Below are 19663 nucleotides of genomic sequence, written 5' to 3' on the forward strand. Positions count from 1 at the left end.
GTGAGTCGCTACACAACCCCCCCCCCCCCCCCCCCAGAACCGGCAATACGGTCCCCAAGGTCCGCGGGCTGTGTTAGCCATTGCTTAGGAGGTCGGCCTCTGCGTTGCGGTGCTGGAACCTCGACCGGTTGTTGTAGATCTAAATGGGCCGTTGTGAAGACCTGTTCCTTGCCCCCAATGTCCAAAATAAAGGTGGACCCATTATTCCCGATGACTCGGAACGGCCCCTCATATGGTCATTGCAACGGTGCCTGAGGTGTGCCCCTGCGAACAAAAATGAACTTACAGTCTCGTGGTTCCTTGGGCTCACAGGATGGGGCTTGACCATGCCGCAAAGTGGGAATTGGTGCCAAGTTGCTGAGCCTCTCGCGCAGCCTTTGCAGGACTGCCATGGGTTGTTCCCCTTGGTCCCGAAGGGTGGGTATGAAATCCCCTGGGACGACCAAGGGCGCCCCATACACGAGTTCAGCTGATGAAGCGTGGAGGTCTTCCTTGGGGGCAGTGCATATGCCGAGCAGGACCCAAGGCAGTTCGTCGACCCAGTTAGGACCCTTCAGGCGGGCATCAAGGCTGATTTTAGATGGCGGTGGAAACGTTCCACTAACCCGTTTGATTGAGGGTGGTAGGCCGTGGTGGTGTGCAGCTGCGTCCCCAGCATGTTCACTAATGCAGACAAGAGGCTGGAGGTAAATTGGGTGCCCCTGTCTGAAGCGATGTGGGCCGGAACACCAAAGCGTGAGATCCAAGTTGTGAGCAGCGCCCGGGCGCAGGAATCAGTCGTGATGTCAGATAGAGGGATCGCCTCTGGCCACCTCGTGAACCGGTCCACGATGGTAAGGAGGTACCGGGCTCCTCTTGAAACTGGCAGAGGACCAATGAGGTCAACGTGGATGTGGTCGAACCTTCTACGGGTAGGCTCGAACTGCTGTGGCGGGACCTTGGTGTGTCGTTGGATTTTCGATGTCTGGCAGTGTGGACAAGTCCTGGCCCACTCACTGACCTGTTTGCGCAGGCCATGCCAGACGAACTTGCTGGCGACCAGTCGGACAGTTGATCTGATGGACGTGTGCGCCAACCCATGTATCGAGTCGAAAACGCGTTTCTGCCAGGCTGCAGGAACTATAGGGCAGGGTTGACCTGTTGCGACGTCGTAAAGGAGGGTCTGCTGACCTGGACCGACTAAGAAATCTTGGAGCTGCAGGCCCGAGACTGCGGTTCTGTAGCTGGGCAGCTCGTCGTCAGCTGGAAAGTGTCAGCAAACAACATTGTCCTTTCCGGAGACATGTTGCATATCCGTTGTGAATTCGGAAATGTAGGACAAATGTATCTGCTGATGAGCTGACCAGGGATCAGAGACTTTGGAGAAGGTGAAGGACAAAGGCTTATGGTCAGTGAAAGCGGTGAAAGGCCAGCCTTCTAAAAAGTACCGGAAATGCCGGACCGTCAGGTACAGCACTAGAAGTTCTCGATCAAAAGCGCTGTATTTCAGTTCAGGTGCTGTAAGGTGCCTGCTGAAAAATGCCAAGGGTTGCCAACGGCCTTTGATCAGTTGTTCCAGTACTCTACCAACCGCGGTGTTGGATGCGTCCACTGTGAGGCCGGTTGGGACGTCTCTCCTAGGGTGTACAAGCATCATGGCGTCTGCCAGGTCGTCCTTGGCCTTAACGAAGGCAGCAGCAGCCTTGTTGTTCCAGGCGATGTCCTTGCCCTTACCAGCCATCAGCGAGAACAAAGGGCGCATGATACGGGCTGCTGCAGGGATGAACCAATGGTAAAAGTTGACCATCCCCAGGAATTCCTGTAGGCCTTTGACCGTGTTGGGGCAGGCAAAATGGCGGATAGCATCTACCTTGGTGGGTAGGGGTGTTGCTCCGTCGCTGGTGATTTTGTGGCCGAGGAAATCGATAGAGTCAAGTCCGAATTGGCACTTGGCCGGGTTGATTGTGAGGCCGAAATCACGGAGACGAGAATACAGTTGGCAGAGGTGGGAAAGGTGTTCTTGGCGGTCACGGCTGGCGATTAGTATGTCATCTAAGTAAATGAACACAAAGTCCAGGTGTCGGCTACTGCGTCCATCAGCCGCTGGAAAGTCTGTGCGGCGTTTTTAAGGCCGAACGGCATTCGAACGAACTTGAAGAGGCCGAATGGGGTGATAATCACAGTTTTGGGGATGTCATCCGGGTGGACCGGGATTTGGTGGTATCCCCAAACGAGGTCCACCTTGGAGAAGATGCGGACCCCATGTAGGTTCGCTGCGAAGTCCTGGATGTGAGGGATGGGGTAGCGGTCCGGGGTGGTGGCGTCATTCAGCCTGTGGTAGTCGCCGCAGGGCCTCCACCCGCCGGTGGCTTTGGGGACCATGTGCAGGGGGGAGGCCCAGGAGCTGTCTGACCTGCGAACGATCCCCAGCTCCTCCATGCAACGGAACTCTTCCTTTGCCAGGCAGAGCTTGTCTGGAGGTAGTTGTCGTGCTCGGGCATGAAGGAGTGGCCCTGTGGTAATGATGTGGTGTTGCACCCCGTGTTTGGGCATAGAATTTGTAAACTGAGGTGCCAAAACTGATGGGAATTCGGCTAGGAGCTTAGTGAACTCGTTGCCAGACAGGGAAATGGAGTCCAGGAGTGGGGCTGGTAGGCTGGCTTCTCCCAGGGGGTAGGTCTGGAAAGTTCTGGAGTGAACTAGCCGCTTCCCTCACAGGTCGACTAACAGGTTGTGGGCCCGAAGGAAATCGGCTCCTAGGAGTGGTCGGGCAACGGTGGCAAGGGTAAAGGTCCAGGTAAAACGGCTGCTGCCGAATTGTAATTGAAGTGTACGGGTACCAAAAGTCCGTATCGTTGTGCCGTTTGCGGCATTGAGTACAGGACCTTGTTGCCTGTTACGAGTGTCGTGGCTGGTCGGGGGCAAAATACTGACCTCTGCTCCAGTATCGATGAGGAAACACCGCCCAGACTGCTTGTCCCGATCGAATAGGAGGCTTTGTCATCGGCCAGCCGTTGTAGCCGTTAGTGGCGGCTGGCCCTGGCGTTTCCCTGAAACTTGCAGGGTGGGCAGCATCGACAGGCCTCCGCGCCCCACCTCTGATGGTAGAAACACAGCTGGTTGCCAGTGTCGTCATCTGTGTTTCTGGGGTGTGGTCACTTGGTTGCTGGGTCTGGTTTAGGCAGGCGTTGGGCTCGCGGCCTGGCAATTTGGCCGATGGATGAACCGCTCTCATGTTTGACCTTCCACAGGACATCTGCCCAGGCAGCTACCTCACGTGGGTTGCTGAAATCGGCGTTGGACAACAGCAGGTGAATGTCATCGGGTAGTTGTTCGAGGAAGGCCTGTTCAAACATTAGGCAGGGCTTGTGTCCCTTAGCCAATGCCAGCATCTCATTCATTAGGGCGGATGGGGATCTGTCCTGCAGGCTGTCGAGATGAAGCAGGCGGGCGGTGCGCTCGCGACGGGAGAGGCCGAAGGTCCGAATCAGAAGGTCTTTGAAAGCTGGGTACTTATCCTCCTCCGGAGGAGACTGGATGAAGTCTCCGACCTGGGCGGCTGTCTCCTGGTCCAGAGAGCTGACCACATGGTAGTACTTTGTGGAGTCGGAGGTGATCTGCCGAAGGTGGAATTGTGCTCCGGCCTGGTCAAACCAGACGCTGGGACGAAGCATCCAAAAGGTGGGCAGCTTGAGTGCCACTGCGTTGGCTGCTGTGTTGCCGTCCATTGTGCGGGTCCAAAATCTGTTTGGACCGTCAGGGTCACCAATGTAGCGGCTGCTACTGCGATGTGAAAACAAGACACTAGTCAATGGGTTTCAGAACAAGAACTGGTTTATTTTCCCGCCTTGCGCGGGCCTTTTAAGAGAGACTGTTCCCACCCACTTAAAACGGCAATGATTTATATGCTACATCATCAAACCTTACCCGCGCGCGGGTTCTCCCTTTCGCTCGGGGAAGACGAAGGCCCAACGCCATCTTGGGCCTCGCTGCTCCGACGACACGCAACCCAACCGCCGAGCCGATTCACTTGCTCGGACGGTGAGTCGCTACACTTTGCCTATTTTGTAAGATTATTAACAGCAGGAAATCACTGTCATGAGTAACCATTTGGTTAAATTCCATAGAATGGATTGCCTCATTGTTCCTAAGTCAGTACTGAAGATGGACTTTGGTCAGGAATAATGTATTATTATCTATACTGCAGACAGCTCCTTTTAAGAGATTGAACTCGTTTTGACAGGAATTATGTTCTTCATTAGATGTTGACCATGAGGGCTTCAAAGTGAATTATTTTAGCTAACATTTTCTCTTTTTATCAGGTTGGGAGTTTCACAGGCATTTGGATGGAGTGGTTAGAATTCTCTTAAAGGGGGGATGTGGATTTGTGGCTTTGCTTTTAACTCCCCATTATTGGTTAAAAGGATTAGTTTTCTTTCACCCATCACAAACTCAAATTACATTGTTTTTTTTTCCCTTTTTGTGAATGGGTCTTTAAGAGGGGAAAAAAATGCAAGTTTAAAGTTTTTTTTTGGCCCCTTCCATGACTTCGCAGTCAATGAAATGCTATGGATGTACGCACTACTGTAATGTAGGAAACCTGGCAGGCAATTTGTTCTCACCAAGCATGCAAAACAGCATTGAGATATTCAACTAAATGTTTGTTATTTGGTGACATTGGAGAAAGATGGATAGTGGGCAGGGCACCAGCAAATTTCATAGGATTGTTTACATGCATCAGACAGGGCAATTGGCTTGCATTTAATGTTTCCTCCAAAAGCTAGCACCTTGGACAGTGCAGCTCTCAGTACTGCTTTAGGGTGTCAGCCTTGATTTTGTATTTAGCTCTCTGAAGTAGAACTTGAACTGTAACATCTAGTTCAAAGGCAAGAGTGCAATCACTGAGTTCAATCTGATGTTCAATATCTGTTTTTCTTGATCTTTGTATTAACGGATTTTTTTTATTTAACATTAGTTTTTACAATCCTAATATTTTTATGCCGAGCTAATTCACACCGGAAATCCCTATTTTTGTACTTTTTTTTACAGTTCCATATGATTTCTTAATTTATTTACATGAATTTTAAATCTTAAGCCTGTTTTCTGAGGTTGCTGAGTGTGTGTGGTTCTTTTGTCCAGGTGAAGTGCACAGCTTGCTGAAAGTTTTGGTCCTTTTTGGCTTTGATGATCTGGCTTCAGAGCTGCAAAAAGTTCTTGAAGGCATCCTACAGCTAATGGAAAAGTCAATTGCTGATATCTGGCAGTCTGATGTGAAGAGATCAACTCCCTGTCCAGTAAGTGAAGCGATAATGTTATCAGTAAATGATGCAAGTGGATTTTTATTTCTCATTTGATGTACTTGACCTGGAATAACCTCTGCTATTTACCATCTCAGATAAAATATCATTTTATATACCAGAGGTCACCCACTCTTCATAAGCAAATAACCTGCCGTGACGACTTGCACTAAGATCAGGTCGTTTCCTGCATGCTTTGTAAAAGCAGTAAAGGGAAATGGACATCTGGTCTACAGACTGGGAATTCATGTCTACTTCTTTCAGGCCAGCAAACATTTTCAGTCATTTTTAATTAAACGTGATCAACGTCATTCTGCATTTTCAGTTCATTATATCTTCGAGCCTGCAGGTTTATCCTAATGAACAGCGACGGGATAACAAAACTGCCTCTGGTTGATCTGCCTGTCCCACACAAAAGTTTTCAGATAATAATGCTTCAGATTATTTTCATTTTAACACATGCTACATCTCCTGAAACCCTGGGAGAGGCAAATGGGTGTTAAAAGCACAGAGACTGCAGATGCTGGGACCTGGAGCAAAAAATAAACTGCTAGAGGAACTCAGCAGGTCAAGCAGCACGTGTGAAGGCAAAGAACTAGTTGACGTTTTGGGTTGAGACCCTGCATCAGACATGAAACATCGACTATCGTTTTGCCTCCACAGATGCTGTCTGACCCACTGAGTTCCTCCAGTAGTTTTTTATTTGAAAAGCATGGTCCAATTTTGGGGAAATAGTATTTGGGAAATTCCTCAGCAGACCCCTTGCATGATCAAAATTAATCCGGGACATTGCTGTTTGCATGGCTTACACCAAGGTTTGGGGGTAAAGCACAGGCTCTAATATATGGCAGTGCTGTTGCTAAAATTAAGCAACTGAATAACATACAAGGGCTTTGCTGATATTCTTCAGTGCAACGTTATTGTAAAACACATTGGTTTTGCTGTAGTCAGGCACTGTGTGTCTAGCAGATTACCAGGTAGGAAATGTGGTCAAGTGCAAGAATCAGTTATCTGCAGCACTAAATTTCCTTGTTATCTCGAGAAAGATGATACATATCTAAAAAGTTTGCAATGAATTGATAAGAATGCCAAACCTAGTACAGAAGCCTGAAGGCAGAGGAAGTTGTGCTGGTAAAACTGAAGTACTGAATTAATGTCACAAACGTCTTTTAAGAAAGAGAGGAGGCTATTTATCCCCTTAAGCCTGTTCCAGCATTCATTCAGATCATGGGGGATCTGTGTATCAACCCCTTGGTTCTCTAACTCTTCAGACTTAAAACTAATCTCTCAGTCTTGGGTTTGAAATTTTCAATTGACCCCAGCCTCGCAGCTTGTTGGGGAAGGGTTCAAGATTTCCTCTAGCCCTCTATGTGAAAAAGTGCTTCTGCATCACTCCTGAGAATATAGCTCTAATTTTAATGCCGCCTCCTTCTGGTGTTGTCACCAGGAGTGACACCTTCAATCAAGACTCAATGAAGACTGACATTTTCAATCAACTGAAACACTTAAATTAGATCATCTCCCCAACCCAACTTCTAATTCAAGGGAAGTTTTTGAGTTTAACTCCTTATATTTGGGAAGATTAATGTCTGTTGCTGGTTCTCGCATTTTGACAAATGCTGGATAAACAATAAATCTCACTAAGCCATAGGTTGCACCAGGCTAGCCAGAACTGAATACATTTTTAAGTCAAGGATTCCTTTCATGCTGGGAGGGGGAAATTAGTTGCAGAATTTTCAAAATCTTTCAGGATCTGTATGTCAGTTGCAAGGCCAGCAGTCATTGCCCATCCCTGTTGCTCTTGAGAAGATGGTGATGAGCCATCAGCTTGAACTGCTGCAGTCCTTCCACTGCACTGAAAATCAAAAAAAGGCTGCAGATGATGCAAATCTAAAATAAAAACAAAAAATACTGGAAGTAGTCAGCATCTGTTGGAAAGAGAAAAAGAGTTAACATTTCCAGTCCATGACCCTTTCACAGCCTGCCTGACCCGTTGTGTGTTTCCAGCATTTCTGCTTTTCTTTCAGATGGAGTTCAATCCAGAGAAGTGTGAAGTGATACACTTTGGAAGTTCGAACTTGAACGCAGAGTACAAGGTTAATGGCAGGATTCTTAGCAGTGTGGAGGAACAGAAAGATCTTTGGGTCCAAGTGCATAGATTCCTCAAAGTTGTCACACAAGTTGATAGGGTGATTAAGAAGGCGTGTGGTGTGCTGGCCTTCATTAGCTGGGGGATTGAGTTCAAGAGCCGAGAGGTAACGTTGCAGCTCTATAAGACTCTGGTTAGACCACACTTGGAGTATTGTATTCAGTTCTGGTCGCCACATTATAGGAAGGATGTGGAAGCTTTAGAGATGGTGCAGAGGAGATTTACCAGGATGCTGCTTGGATTAGAGAACATGTCTTATGAGAAGAGGTTGAGTAAGTTAGAGCTATTCTCTTCGGAGTGACAGAGTATGGGAGGTGACTTGATAGAGGTATATAAGATTATGAGAGGCATAGACAGAGTGGACAGCCAGCACCTTTTCCCCAGGGCAGTAATGGCCAGTACCAGAGGACATCTATTTAAGGTGCGTGGAGGAAAGTTCAGGGGAGATGTCAGAGGTTTTTTTTACACAGAGTGGTGGGTGCCCAGAATGCACTGTCAGGGGTGGTGGTAGGGGCCAATACGATGGGGTCACTTAAGAGACACTTGGATAGGCATGTGGATGAAAAAAAGTAGAGGGTTATGGGAGGTGAAGGAGAGAGGGAGATAGATTGAATGTGGATCTGGTTTATATAGGTCAGCATAACATTGTTGGCCAAACGGCCTGTATTGTGCTGTACTGTTCTATGTTCTTTCATGGTATGGTTAGGTAAGGGGTATCCAGAATTTGGACCTGGCTATGATGAAGGGATATCAGTAGATTTCCAAGTCAGGAGGATGTGTGACTTGGAGGGAACCTGCAGTTATGCCAGTTCAAGAAAAATCCCTTGTGATGCTCTTTGATCCAGATTGTGCACTCAAGGGATTGTTCCCACTTAGTGCTGGAGAATTCCTCCAACGAGGATTGAAAAGGATAGAAAGATCCTCAAATTTCACAGGTTGATCCAAGGGTAGCAATTATGAGCCAAATGAATGGCAGAATGGAGTTAGGCAGTTGACTAGGCTGCTGCTGTTCCTATGAAAGCAAGCTTGTCTAAAGTGAAGAGAGAAAAATAATGTATTTATCAAACTTTTTTTATTTCCTTTTATTTAGATGTAGTGTTTTGTATATTTGGTATATTGGAAGGCCAAATTTGGGTAAGTATTAATGTTTGCCACTTGTATCAAATGTTTTTTGCTTGTTTTAGGTTCTTGGACCAGATTCTACTGCAAATAGTATTACCGCCTCCCTCCAATGGCCACGTGGAATGACAGCTCACCAAGGTCAGTTGTGCAAAGGTGGTTAGAGCAAAGCCTGGAGTTAAGGTTCCATATTCAGCTATTCACAGATGAGCAGCGTAACCTTTAAAGCAGCAGTGACGTTTACTTAAGTTCAGGTCGCCCACGCTTTGAGATTATTTTACTGTAAGAAAAAAATGACAGATATGGGACATCTCAAACCACTACAATGGATAAAGTAGTTTTTAAGTATAGTCACGGTTGCTAATTTCATGAAAACCAGGCTCCACAATGAGATAACAACTAGATAATCAACTTTTGGTATTTGATGGATAAGTAGTGACCAGGATAAGGAAGAGAACTCCCCAGCTCTCTTTGCCATTGTATCTGTTAACATCCACCCGAGAGAAATGATGTGGCTTGGATTTAACATTCAAAAGATGGCACCTCCAAATGTACAACACTCACTCAGTCCTACTGTGGGAGAGTCTGGCTAGATTTTTGAAATCCAGTGGAAAATATTTGGAAGGCAGATGATGAAGATAACACAACTAGGAAATAATAAAGAAACCGAAGTGCAACATATATCTAAATTTCAGAGCATTTAGGAAGTGGTTTTATCTAAATGTCAATAAAAAATATTCTGTCTTGCGGGAGAGGAAGCGCTTATTATTATTGAAGCACTGGGTGCTGACTAGAGTGAAGGAGCTGGCTGGCAGAGCTGGTGAACCTGACCACATGAAAGAACTAAATGAATGCAGAGTGTTAAAACTGTATAATCATTGATAGTTAAAGGCGGCTGCTTTTCTGCTATTAATTTGACTATGCAGCATAGGTTAGTGGAATTAATCAGTGGAGCTTATGTTGCATTGCCAAATTAACAGCAGAAACCTATACCATCCATCAGTTTATGAAAATAATGGGAAACAATGAATAGGGCCACGCTTTACTAAGAGTTATTACAACTGATAGAAGCAGGTTTAAAAACTAAAAATTGTCCAATTTATTGGTGAGGACAGGTGAGATATAGTGGTGAATCAGAATACAAAAATGGTTGTGTTGGTAGCAAATTTATATGTATATGATTCATTCATGGTATTTGGAACTTGGCTGACAAAATCAGCATTTATTATCTATGCTTAACGATCCTGACAAATTGAGGATGAGCCACTTTCTTAACAACTAACACATGTGATAGGCTCCTTCTCAAGGCAATGAAAGTCAACTCCAGTGAATCGGGAGTCACCTTCAGGCCATCCTGGGCAGATTTCCTTCCCTAAAAGATATTGAGGAACCTGTTGAGTAAGTCCAGGTCATCCTTATTGATACTAGTTTGTTGTTTCAGATTTATTTATTTAATTACTTGTACTTCAATTCTTTGGATGCCGTGATGAGATTGAAACCTTTGCCTCTGGATTATTAGTGGAGTAATATAACCACCATACCCTGAATTCAGATCAATTGGTATTGTCTGATCGCATGTATTTCATTTTTCAGATGAAGAAGTCTTTGTCCCACCTAAACTCACTAAGAATGTGAAGTGGAAGCTGAATATTCTATGAATCAATTCCAGTCAGACACATCACCATCTTTGGACTATCTGTTACTATCTGTGTATAATGCAGTCAGCATGAGGCAATGTGAATGCAAAGCTGACTCGTGAAAATGATTAGCAGTGATGGATGCACAAACAGGAATGTGGACGCTTTCTCCAGTTACAAAATGTGACTGATCGTATGACCACGTCTTTATTACAATCATAAAACTTGTACTCAGAAGGCAAGAAGTTATAAACCATCACTTGAAAATCTTGGTTAACACCTATTATTTCCTTGTAAAAATCTGAATTTTATATTCTTTTACAAATGTTTCCATGTTTCCACAGTGATTTTGAAAGCAAACAAAATGGGTAAAGAAAGCCATTTGTCATGGAAGGTGGTGTGAGATAAACACTTGGGCAGCAGGAACATAAAATACATCCCCAAATTAGGGCAGAATCTGCAAATGTTAGATGTTTTCTGTAACAGGAAAACCATCACTGACAAAAGTAAAATAACAGGGAGGTTTCAGTGTATTGCTGTGAGATCTGAATTTAGATCAAGATCTCTTGCTAACTGAAAAATGTTGTAAATGATTTTATTTATAGGCACTTTGGAAAATTGCTTTAAGACTGCATCAGAAATTCAGATGTCAGTCATTCAGTCTGTATGATTGTCAATTTATATGTTATTCTGTTTGTAGAGGTTTGTATGATGCTTGTTTGGTTGCAAGAGTTTGAGTAAGCAAAGTGCTTGCACAATAAATTGCAAAGACATTGGTGATGAGATCTATAGCCTACTGGTGCTTTAACCAAATGTGGGTAAGAGGTTCATCATTTTGCATCAAAATGTTCACTTCTCAATTCCCCAAACCCTTTCCACCATCTCAAGGCACATCAGGAGTGTGTCACAGTACTTTGCACTTGGCTGGATCAGTGCAGGCCCACCAGAGCTCAAGAAGTTCAACAACATCTCAGACAAAATGGACACCCCATACACCACCTTGACTGTTTATCAGTAGCACACCATAACTGCACTGTGTATCATGGACAAAGTACACTGAAGCAACTCATCAAAGCTTCAGCAAACTGAAATGTTAACTCTGATTCTGTCCACTGATGCTGAATACTCTTTGGAGTATTTCCAGCATTTGCAGTATCACCATTATTATGTGGTGTTTTCAGTAGTTCATTCCACCTGCTACTTCTGCATTAATAGGTTTGACATGCCTTTTGGTTAGGTATGCACGGGGAGGCCACACTGAAATGTGTGCTCTCCAACTTATAAAACTGGAACCAGCTATCATAAGGAAAATCCTTAAGATAAATTTTATAAGTACTTAAAAAATAAGGGTCATGTGAGATTGCAGAATGTTCCTTTGATACCTTGCAAAAGAACAGTGCAAAATTTATCCATGTTTTAAAAGTTTAATGCCTTTTTGCAAGGTTGTAAATCAGTGGTATTATGATTAGTTGAGGATATTGCATGGGGCATAATGAAGCCCTTCACAGACAGTTAGAAACCTACAAGTTCATTAACACCAAACTCTCTCTGATGTGCTTAGCATTCAGTACATAGCATGTATATTTACTCAAATCTTTTACTGCTTGTCTTTTTTTAGAGCTTTATTCATTAATACATACACATGATTCCAACTGATGTTGTAGCAGATGCTCTTTCCAGATTCACTAAGTAGTGTAAAACCCCACTGAAAAGGTCAACCTTGAGAGTCTAACCTAGTATTCTGAACTGTGGCAGGGTAATCAGCTTACAATGTACCTTCATAGCTCCAGAATTACCCAAGTCCCCTTCACCATTTCTATTAATCCATTTATTTTTTTCATGATTACTCTATAATAGCAGTGCACTGTGTGAAGGTCTTCCTGGCATCTGTCCTAAATTTGCCCTTTTATTAATTTAGTCATGTGACCTTAAGTCCTACTTTGCTTCATTTAATTTTTCCACTATTCTGTTCAAAGGGCCTTTATTCTCCAATATCTGAATCCCATTGTCTTTCAAAGCTTCACACACTCCAGCATTATTTATTAAGTGGTGGTTATTTGTTCATCCCCATCAAATTTTTCAATGTATTCCTCGGTTGCAATCCTTTGACCTGTTAAAAAGGAAAGCTTACTTTAGTTAGCTGTTTGCATGTTCTACGTAAAGATAAAGGTGGAAGCAGTGGGCCTTTACATTGAGGTGGAAGCTCTGTGCTCAGTCCACCCGCTGTTAATATTTTAATCACTGCTGTTAGCACATTTACACTTGCCTGTACAGTACCACAATATTCCTGACCAGCCCTGCATCTTGCTTCCTCTGTAAAGTTCAGGTAATCCAAAAATTTGATGCCTGTATTGTGTTCCAGACCACATCTGACTCGCCCATTGCTCCTGTCCTCACCATATTCACTCCTGCTCTATCTTCACCTCCAATTTAAAATTCTCGTTCTTGTTCTTTGGTGCATTATAATCTCATTTCTCCCTATCAAATAATTTCTAACCCTACAACCACCAAAATTTGTTCATCTGGCTGTTTCATTCAGTATTCCTGTATGTTAGCCCCATCATTGACAGCCATATCTTTCCAGACTTCCTACTCTGGAACCTACTTCCTTCCCTCATTTAAAAATCACCTTGAAACTCTCAGCTATGATCCCCACCTAATAATTCTTTCCATTTTTATGGGAAGCATCTTAGGACGTATTTCTAAGTGAATGGCACTCGCTAAAGACAGGTTCCTAGTTTTATAAACTGCTTTGAAAACGGAGTTACTAATTTATTGTTAGTTTTAGAAAAAAAACTTATCAGACCTATTCCTCCTTTGCTACCACCTATACCAAATAGAAATAGTCACCTTATGAGAATGGAAGAACTTGAAGCAGTAGTAGGCCACGCAACCTCTTTGAGACAGCTCCACCATTCAATAAGATTATGAGTGAACACTACAGTAATTCTGCATTTCTATCAAACCCCATATCCTTCCATTATCTGTGTCCAAAAGTCTATTAATTTTAGCCTTAAATATATAGTAATTGACTGAGCATCCACAGACCTTGATAGAGAATTCCAAAGATTCACAACAATTTGCATAAAGAAATTCCCAGCCATCTCAGTCTTAAATATTTGATCCCTAATAATGAAACTTTTCCTGATCTGTAATTCCAGGCTGAGAGGAAGCAACCTCTCAGCATCTATCAAGTCGTCTTAAGACCAGTTTATGCCCAATGAGATCATCTGTAGGTTATTCTCATAATTTTCTACATAGGACAACACATTCTTCCTAGTGAAGCTTTGGTAAATCTTCTCTAAAGCAAGTATAAGTTGGGTAAGGAAATTAAAACTGCTCACAAAACACCTGATAGGGCCTTCCAACACCCTGACTTCCTTACTCTTGTATGAACATCCCTTTGCAATGAATACTAGGACCCAAGTTAGATCAAATCATAAACACTCCCTCTGACACAACACATTGAACTGTTGATATTCCTCTAATCAATCATCCATGACCAATTTTATGATGTGAAGATAAAACCAATGCCATTATAATATTTAATAATTGTCAATGGCATATTAATAACTGTATAGACTATTATTGCAAATTGAAACAGGAAAGAAGAGAAAGATTTATGAAGCCTTACAGAAATGGTTTACACTTCAGTGCGGTGTATGCCTTGTAGTAAGATTGAGGAGCTGGGGAAAGCAATTGTTAGGGCACAGAGCAATCTGTCCTATTCTCCATTTCTCTCCTGTGGCCCTACAATTTCTTGTTATTAAAATAATTACCCAATTCCTTTTTGAGAGCTACATTAGTGTCTGTTTCTACCACACTTTGTTTACTGAACACCAGTTTATCTTTCCAACCCTGACGTTGAAATTGCCCACTTTGTCCTCTTCTGGGATGCAGATGAGCAATGTTTTCCAGGATGTAGACGTCCTGACTGCATCTGTTGAAAGCCAATAACCATGTGAACCTGATGGCCCATAGCACACAAACACTCTCTCGCTCTCACACACACTCAGAGGGGTGGGCTCAGGTTCCAATATCCTTGCCTACTGCCTCTTCCACTTTCCTTTTGACCCTTCTCATCCTCAATACTACCCATCCCTGAATCTCTTCATCTTCAACCCCACTCCCCAATCCTGACTACCTCTTTTACTCTTGCACTATACTACCATGTCCCCTCCTCCTTTCCCCGTACCAGGCAACTCTTCCCTCTCTCCCCTGGTGATCTGCAGTCCCACCCATCTGCTTCTTATCTCACCTAACCTAACCCCATCTAATACTTCCCTGTCTCCTCCAGCCCTAAGAACAGCCCCTGTGCAATCTCACTGACAAAATGCTTGGAGCACAGTCTGATCATAACCAATATCCTTTGCCAAAGAGACAATCATGAGACCTCATGACAACACTCAGAATCCAGGCATTGGCATCTGTTATATTAACTGAGCAAGAGCTTGCAAAAGAGTCTGCATCATCCATGCCACGACAGGTGCTAACAACTCCTGGACAAACCATTGCCAATTCACTATTATATCCATTCACCAGTCTTCTAAACAATGGAAGCAACAAAGTCAAAGGTGAGTTTATTGTCATATGCACAAGTACATGTATGCACAGGTACAATGGAAAACTTGGTTGCAGCAGCATCACAGGTACATAGCATTAGAGACACACATTCACAAGAGAAAACAAATTAAACATATGCAAAATTATATGAAAGAACACAATTAGAACAAATAAAAACGAAGTCCATTGAAGTGCAAAGTGGTCAAAGTGTTACTATACTGAGGTAGTGATTAGGGTTCTACAGGTTGGTTCAAGAACCAAATGAAGTAGCTGTTCTTGAACCTGGTGGTGTGGGACTTCAGGCTTCTGTACCTCCTGCCCAACGGTAGCTGTGACAAGATGGCATGGTCCAGATGGTCGCGATCTTTGATGATAGATGTTGCCTTCTTGAGGCAGCGCCTTATGTAGATACTTTTGATGGTGGGGAGGGATGTGCCTGTGATGTATTGGGCAGAAATGCTGCTCCAAGAAAATCAGTGTTGAAGGTTTCAAGGAACCCATGTGATCACTCTTCTCAGACAGTGCTTTGCAACCATCCTGAAGACCCCCAAGCAACAAGAACCATAGAGTGTTCACAGTATAAATAACATCAGTAAATTAAACTGTTAACTTCTCTAGCAGAAAACACCATGAATGGTTTGATGAGAATGACCAGGAGAACCAAGAGATACTTAAAACTACAAACACAAGGCATTCCTAGATTTTAAGCTCCACAACGACTCAAGGAAAAAGAAACAGCTCTGCTGGTAATCGAAGGCAACCATTTGACAGAAAACTGATGACCTAAAGAATAGATGATGGGAGGAAGGAATGCAAGAGATCCAGCAACTTGCTGACAACCATGACGTGCATGGGTTCCTCAGCATTTTCAAGGCCATCTACACCCAGCCTCCCACCCCATTGAAAGCCAAGAACAGAGGTCAATTTATCAAGGGCAGAGAGGCAGTCAGTACACACCGGGAGGAACAGTTGGAAGATCTCGATCCTAACTATGTACTTGACTTGAGTGCCGTTGACTCCATGCCACAGCAATCCATCCTTGCCACCACCCTAAGCAACAAGAAGTCAAAAAGGCCACAAGCCAACTGGAATGTTCAAGGTAGACCAACATGCAGGTGTAACAGGTAACTAAGAGTGCAAATGATCTTTATTATGAGAGGTTTAGAGTACAGGAGGAACGTCTTACTGCAATTATATAAGGTCTTGGTCAGACTATGCCTGGAGTATTGTGTACAGTTTTTGTCTCAAGTTCAAGTTTATTGTCATGGGCCTACATACCCAATAATGCCATGAAAATTAGCTTTTTGCAGCAGCAGCGCAGTACCTTACAAGCATAAATTAACATAAACTTAAATTAATAGTTTACCAACGTATATACTCTTTGCCTAAAAAGGTTATACTTGCCATGGAGGAAGTGCAGTGGACATTCACCAGACTGATTACAGGGATTGTGAGTTTGTTGGAGGAGAGACTGAATAGATTAGGTTTGTATTCTCTAAAGTTTAGAAGAACAGGAGATTTGAAATTTACAAAATTCTTACAGGGCTGGACAGGCTGGATACAAGGAGGATGTAAATGAGAACTGTCCCGGAGCCTGAAGCTAGAGGTCACAGTCTCAAAATAATGGGTAGGTTTTTTAGAGCTGAGATGTTTTTTTCACTCGGTAGGTGGTGAATCTTTGAAATTCCCTGTGCCAGAGGGTTATGGAAACTCAGTCAATGAGTTCATTCACAACAAATATCAATAGATTCTGGACATTAACGGGATCAAGGGGTAAGGCAGGAAAATGGCACTGAGATCAACTATGAACAATCATCATATCGAATGGTAGGGTAGGCTTGAGGGGCCGGGCGCCCTACTCTCCTGCTGCTATTTTCTTGTGTGTTTGTTCTTATAAACTTTAAGGGTGGCATAGGTTTGAAGGACAAATTGTCTTGTCCCACTTCTCTTTTTGTTCCTATGCCATAGGTGTTACTGGGCTCTTGCCGTGTATTCTGACAGACTGTTCCTCCTGCCCAAAGAGCCGAGACTTTGGGATAGAAAGGCGTCAACATGACTCCCGTGTAATAAAAAAGCAACAAACAATCTGCTGGACGGGGTTCTGATGCAGGGTTTCGACCCGAAACGTCGACAATTTTTTTCCCTCCACAGATGTTGCTCGACCGGCTGAGTTCTTCCAGCAGATTGTTTGTTGCGCCTGCAGTCTCTTGTGTCTCCGGTGTAATAAATGCGTCTTGACCCACTGGCAAGAAACGGACAAAACAAATACTGAGAAATGCTTTATTATGTCAAAACACGTTAAGGCAAGTAGTGTTGAGATTCGGTAGAAACCATAAATTAAATTAGACGATGTGCATACAGGCCAAGTATTAAACTATGCTTCCAAAAGTTCCAGCAAAATAGGTTCAGAAGCACTTGCGGTAAATGACGAATGGACCTCTCTCATCATAATCTCTCTTGCGCACCCAGAGTTGCTGGAAGGACTTGAGGGAGGCCATAATGGAGCCTCCAAGCCAGACCGAGTACTTCCTCTCAGGGATGCAGTGCACGGTGGGGTTCATGCCCCTCTCCATCTTGTTCATCTCCTTCTGCAGGCGGTCGGAGAAGCCCTCGAACATCGTGGAGCCGCCGCACAGGAGGATGTTGCTGTACATGTCGCACTTGAGGTTGCTATCGCACATGTCCAGGCTGTGCAGGGCCAGGGAGTGGATGCCGGGCTCCTTGGAGCCCATGAGGGAGGGGTTGAAGAGGGCCTCGGGGCAGCGGAACCTCTCCTTGCCGATGGTAATGACGTGACCGTCGGGGAGCTCGTACTCCACCAGGTACTCGTTGACGTCCAGGTTGAGGTCCTGCTCGAAGTTGACGGCGGCGTAGCAGCATTTCTTCTTGATGTCCTCCACGATGTGCAGCCCCTTCTCGGTGAACCTGTTGCCCGCCTCGTTGAGCAGCTTGAGCAGGTAGTCGTTGAGGTCGGCGCCGCCATAGTCGGCCCTGCCCGTCACATGGGGCATGTTGTAGCCTTCGTGGACGGGCACGACGTGTGTGACTCCGTGGCCGCACTCCACCACCAGGCCGGTGGTGCGGCCGTACGAGTAGAGGGAGAGGATGGACTGGTAGGCGATGTGCATGGCCGGGATGCTGAAGGTCTCGAAGAGGATCTCGGCCATCTTCTCCCTGTTGGTGGCCGGGCTGAGGGGAGGGTCGGCCACCATCACGGCGTGCTCCTCGGGCTGGATCCTCATGGCCTTGTGGAAGATGTGAGCCCAAATGGCCTCCACCCCGTCCCAGTCCACCACGATGCCGTGCCTCAGGGGGTTGACCAGCTTCAGCTTGGGCTCCGACTTGGCCAGCTCGTCGCCCACGAAGTTCTCCTGGCGGTTGTCGCCCGTCTTGGCGCTCATCTGCACCGGTCTGCCCACCGCCGAGGAGAGCACCACCGAGGGCCGGGGATGCCCGGCGTAGCCGGCCTTGCAGTAACCCGTGCCCAGGTCAATCATCACCGACCTGATCTCCTTCAGCGCCCTTCCTGGCTTCACTTCCATCGACTTGACGCTCTGGGACAGCCTGGAGGCGGATTTCTGGGCTCCGGGGGGAGGCGACGGGGTGCCCGCCTTCCTGGGCGTGTGCACTGCTGGTTTGGTCACCATCCTCTCCTTTACTGAAACCCCACTCTTGTATCTCGGACGTACTGCAGTCTCCAAACGGCGAGACACCAATGTGCTTCCCTTGGGTTCACCTCAACCCTTTTGTAGGGCTTAACCGTGTCTCCAGGGAGACCGGACACAGGCCATTACCGGGTCATCTCACCCTCATACCTAGCTCTTTCAGTGACGACTCAATGTCCGATGACGCCCGTGATCCCCCTCACTACAAATTTGCCCTCCTTGCACCTCTGCTCAAATCCAGACTTCTGCAGGATTGAAAAGTGGTGTGGAGTTAAATGCATGAAGCAACTGAATTTCCGTCTGATTCCTATCTTTAGATTCCCTCCTTGGCCCTTCAGCTTTGTCTGTAAAATACTCCTTTCCCCGATTACTACTTGCACCAGAAAAAGACAGTGAATTATCTAATAACTTTAATATGTCATATGCAATGTCAGAGGAGGGAGTCAGTATTGCAATTATAAATTTTATTAACTATTGTACCTATTTTGTATGGCACCGGTTGTGAAGAAGTGTAGGGCTCTATAGCCATACTCATCTTGGAAAGCAGAGCTGTGTGCAAGGACAAGCCATTTGCAAATCGAGTTTATGGAGTATACCGTGAGGTACAGGTACAATGAAAAACTTGCAGCAGCATCACAGGCACGTAGGTCAGACAACACACAGAATATTATAAATTATACATAATTTTTAGAAGACAGTGAAGAGGGAAAAAAAACTGCAAAAACAAGACCTTAGTGCAAAAATTCACAATCAGAGACAAGTCCATGGTAGTGCAAGAGGTGGTCTGTAGTGTTCAATTGCTGAAGTGGGGTTAGGATCACCGTAAACGTGATAAGCTTAGACATGCTAGTTTCTTGTCAGTAGCAATGAAGATAATCCTGATCTGGATAAAGCAGTGAGCTGGGCCAATGTGGCATGTCCCAAACTGACTCCAACCAAAAGGTTCTGTCAGAGTGTAAACCCAATTCAACCTGTACCCAATACATGTAGTCGTGTCTTGTTGAGCAGAGGTTAGGTGGTAAGACCCTGCCCGCAATAGTGTGGCATGTGGCAGTGAAGGGGGTTGCTGTTCTTTGTGCCTCATGTACCTCATTGGTACAGATATCCAGTTAGTTCCTTTCTCCTGCTCATTTCCCTACAATTGTTGACTTCATATTCATTCAGTGGAACGTTACTATTGAATCTCCTAGATGCCATTATTTCCTATTGGGAAAAAAGCCAATTCACTCAAGCCCTGACGCGGGATCTCGACCC

The 19663-nt window shown here is 45.0% G+C and overlaps 2 protein-coding genes across 3 annotated transcripts in view; one reads left to right on the forward strand and one right to left on the reverse strand.

The window, feature by feature from the left end:
- Positions 1–10964, forward strand: part of elp1 (elongator acetyltransferase complex subunit 1) — a 70261-nt gene extending 59297 nt beyond the window's left edge. Inside the window, exons 35-37 of the mRNA XM_052019293.1 lie at positions 5119–5273; positions 8610–8685; positions 10138–10964. Of these exons, the coding sequence (XP_051875253.1) occupies positions 5119–5273; positions 8610–8685; positions 10138–10202 (296 nt within the window). The 3' untranslated portion in view covers positions 10203–10964. The remainder of the gene's footprint in view (positions 1–5118; positions 5274–8609; positions 8686–10137) is intronic.
- Positions 10965–17149: 6185 nt separating this feature from the next.
- LOC127572200 (actin-like protein 7A) lies at positions 17150–18286 on the reverse strand. 2 transcript variants are annotated; one of them, XM_052019126.1, is made up of 2 exons: positions 18023–18052; positions 17150–17911 (listed from the first exon to the last, which is right to left on the reverse strand). In XM_052019126.1, exon 2 carries the CDS (start codon positions 17909–17911, stop codon positions 17150–17152), a length of 762 nt encoding a protein of 253 aa, XP_051875086.1. In that variant the 5' UTR covers positions 18023–18052. The 2 variants fall into 2 exon arrangements, with proteins under 2 accessions (XP_051875086.1, XP_051875085.1); XM_052019125.1 differs by having other exon boundaries at positions 17150–18286.
- Positions 18287–19663: the final 1377 nt, after the last annotated feature.

The sequence above is a fragment of the Pristis pectinata genome, chromosome 7 (genome assembly GCF_009764475.1).
Source record: "Pristis pectinata isolate sPriPec2 chromosome 7, sPriPec2.1.pri, whole genome shotgun sequence".
Classification (NCBI taxonomy): Eukaryota; Metazoa; Chordata; class Chondrichthyes; order Rhinopristiformes; family Pristidae; genus Pristis; species Pristis pectinata.

What these genes read in the sequence shown, in the direction of transcription:
- LOC127572200 (XM_052019125.1), bottom strand. Translation starts at nt 18,286, where the DNA reads ATGGAAGTGAAGCCAGGAAGGGCGCTGAAGGAGATCAGGTCGGTGATG.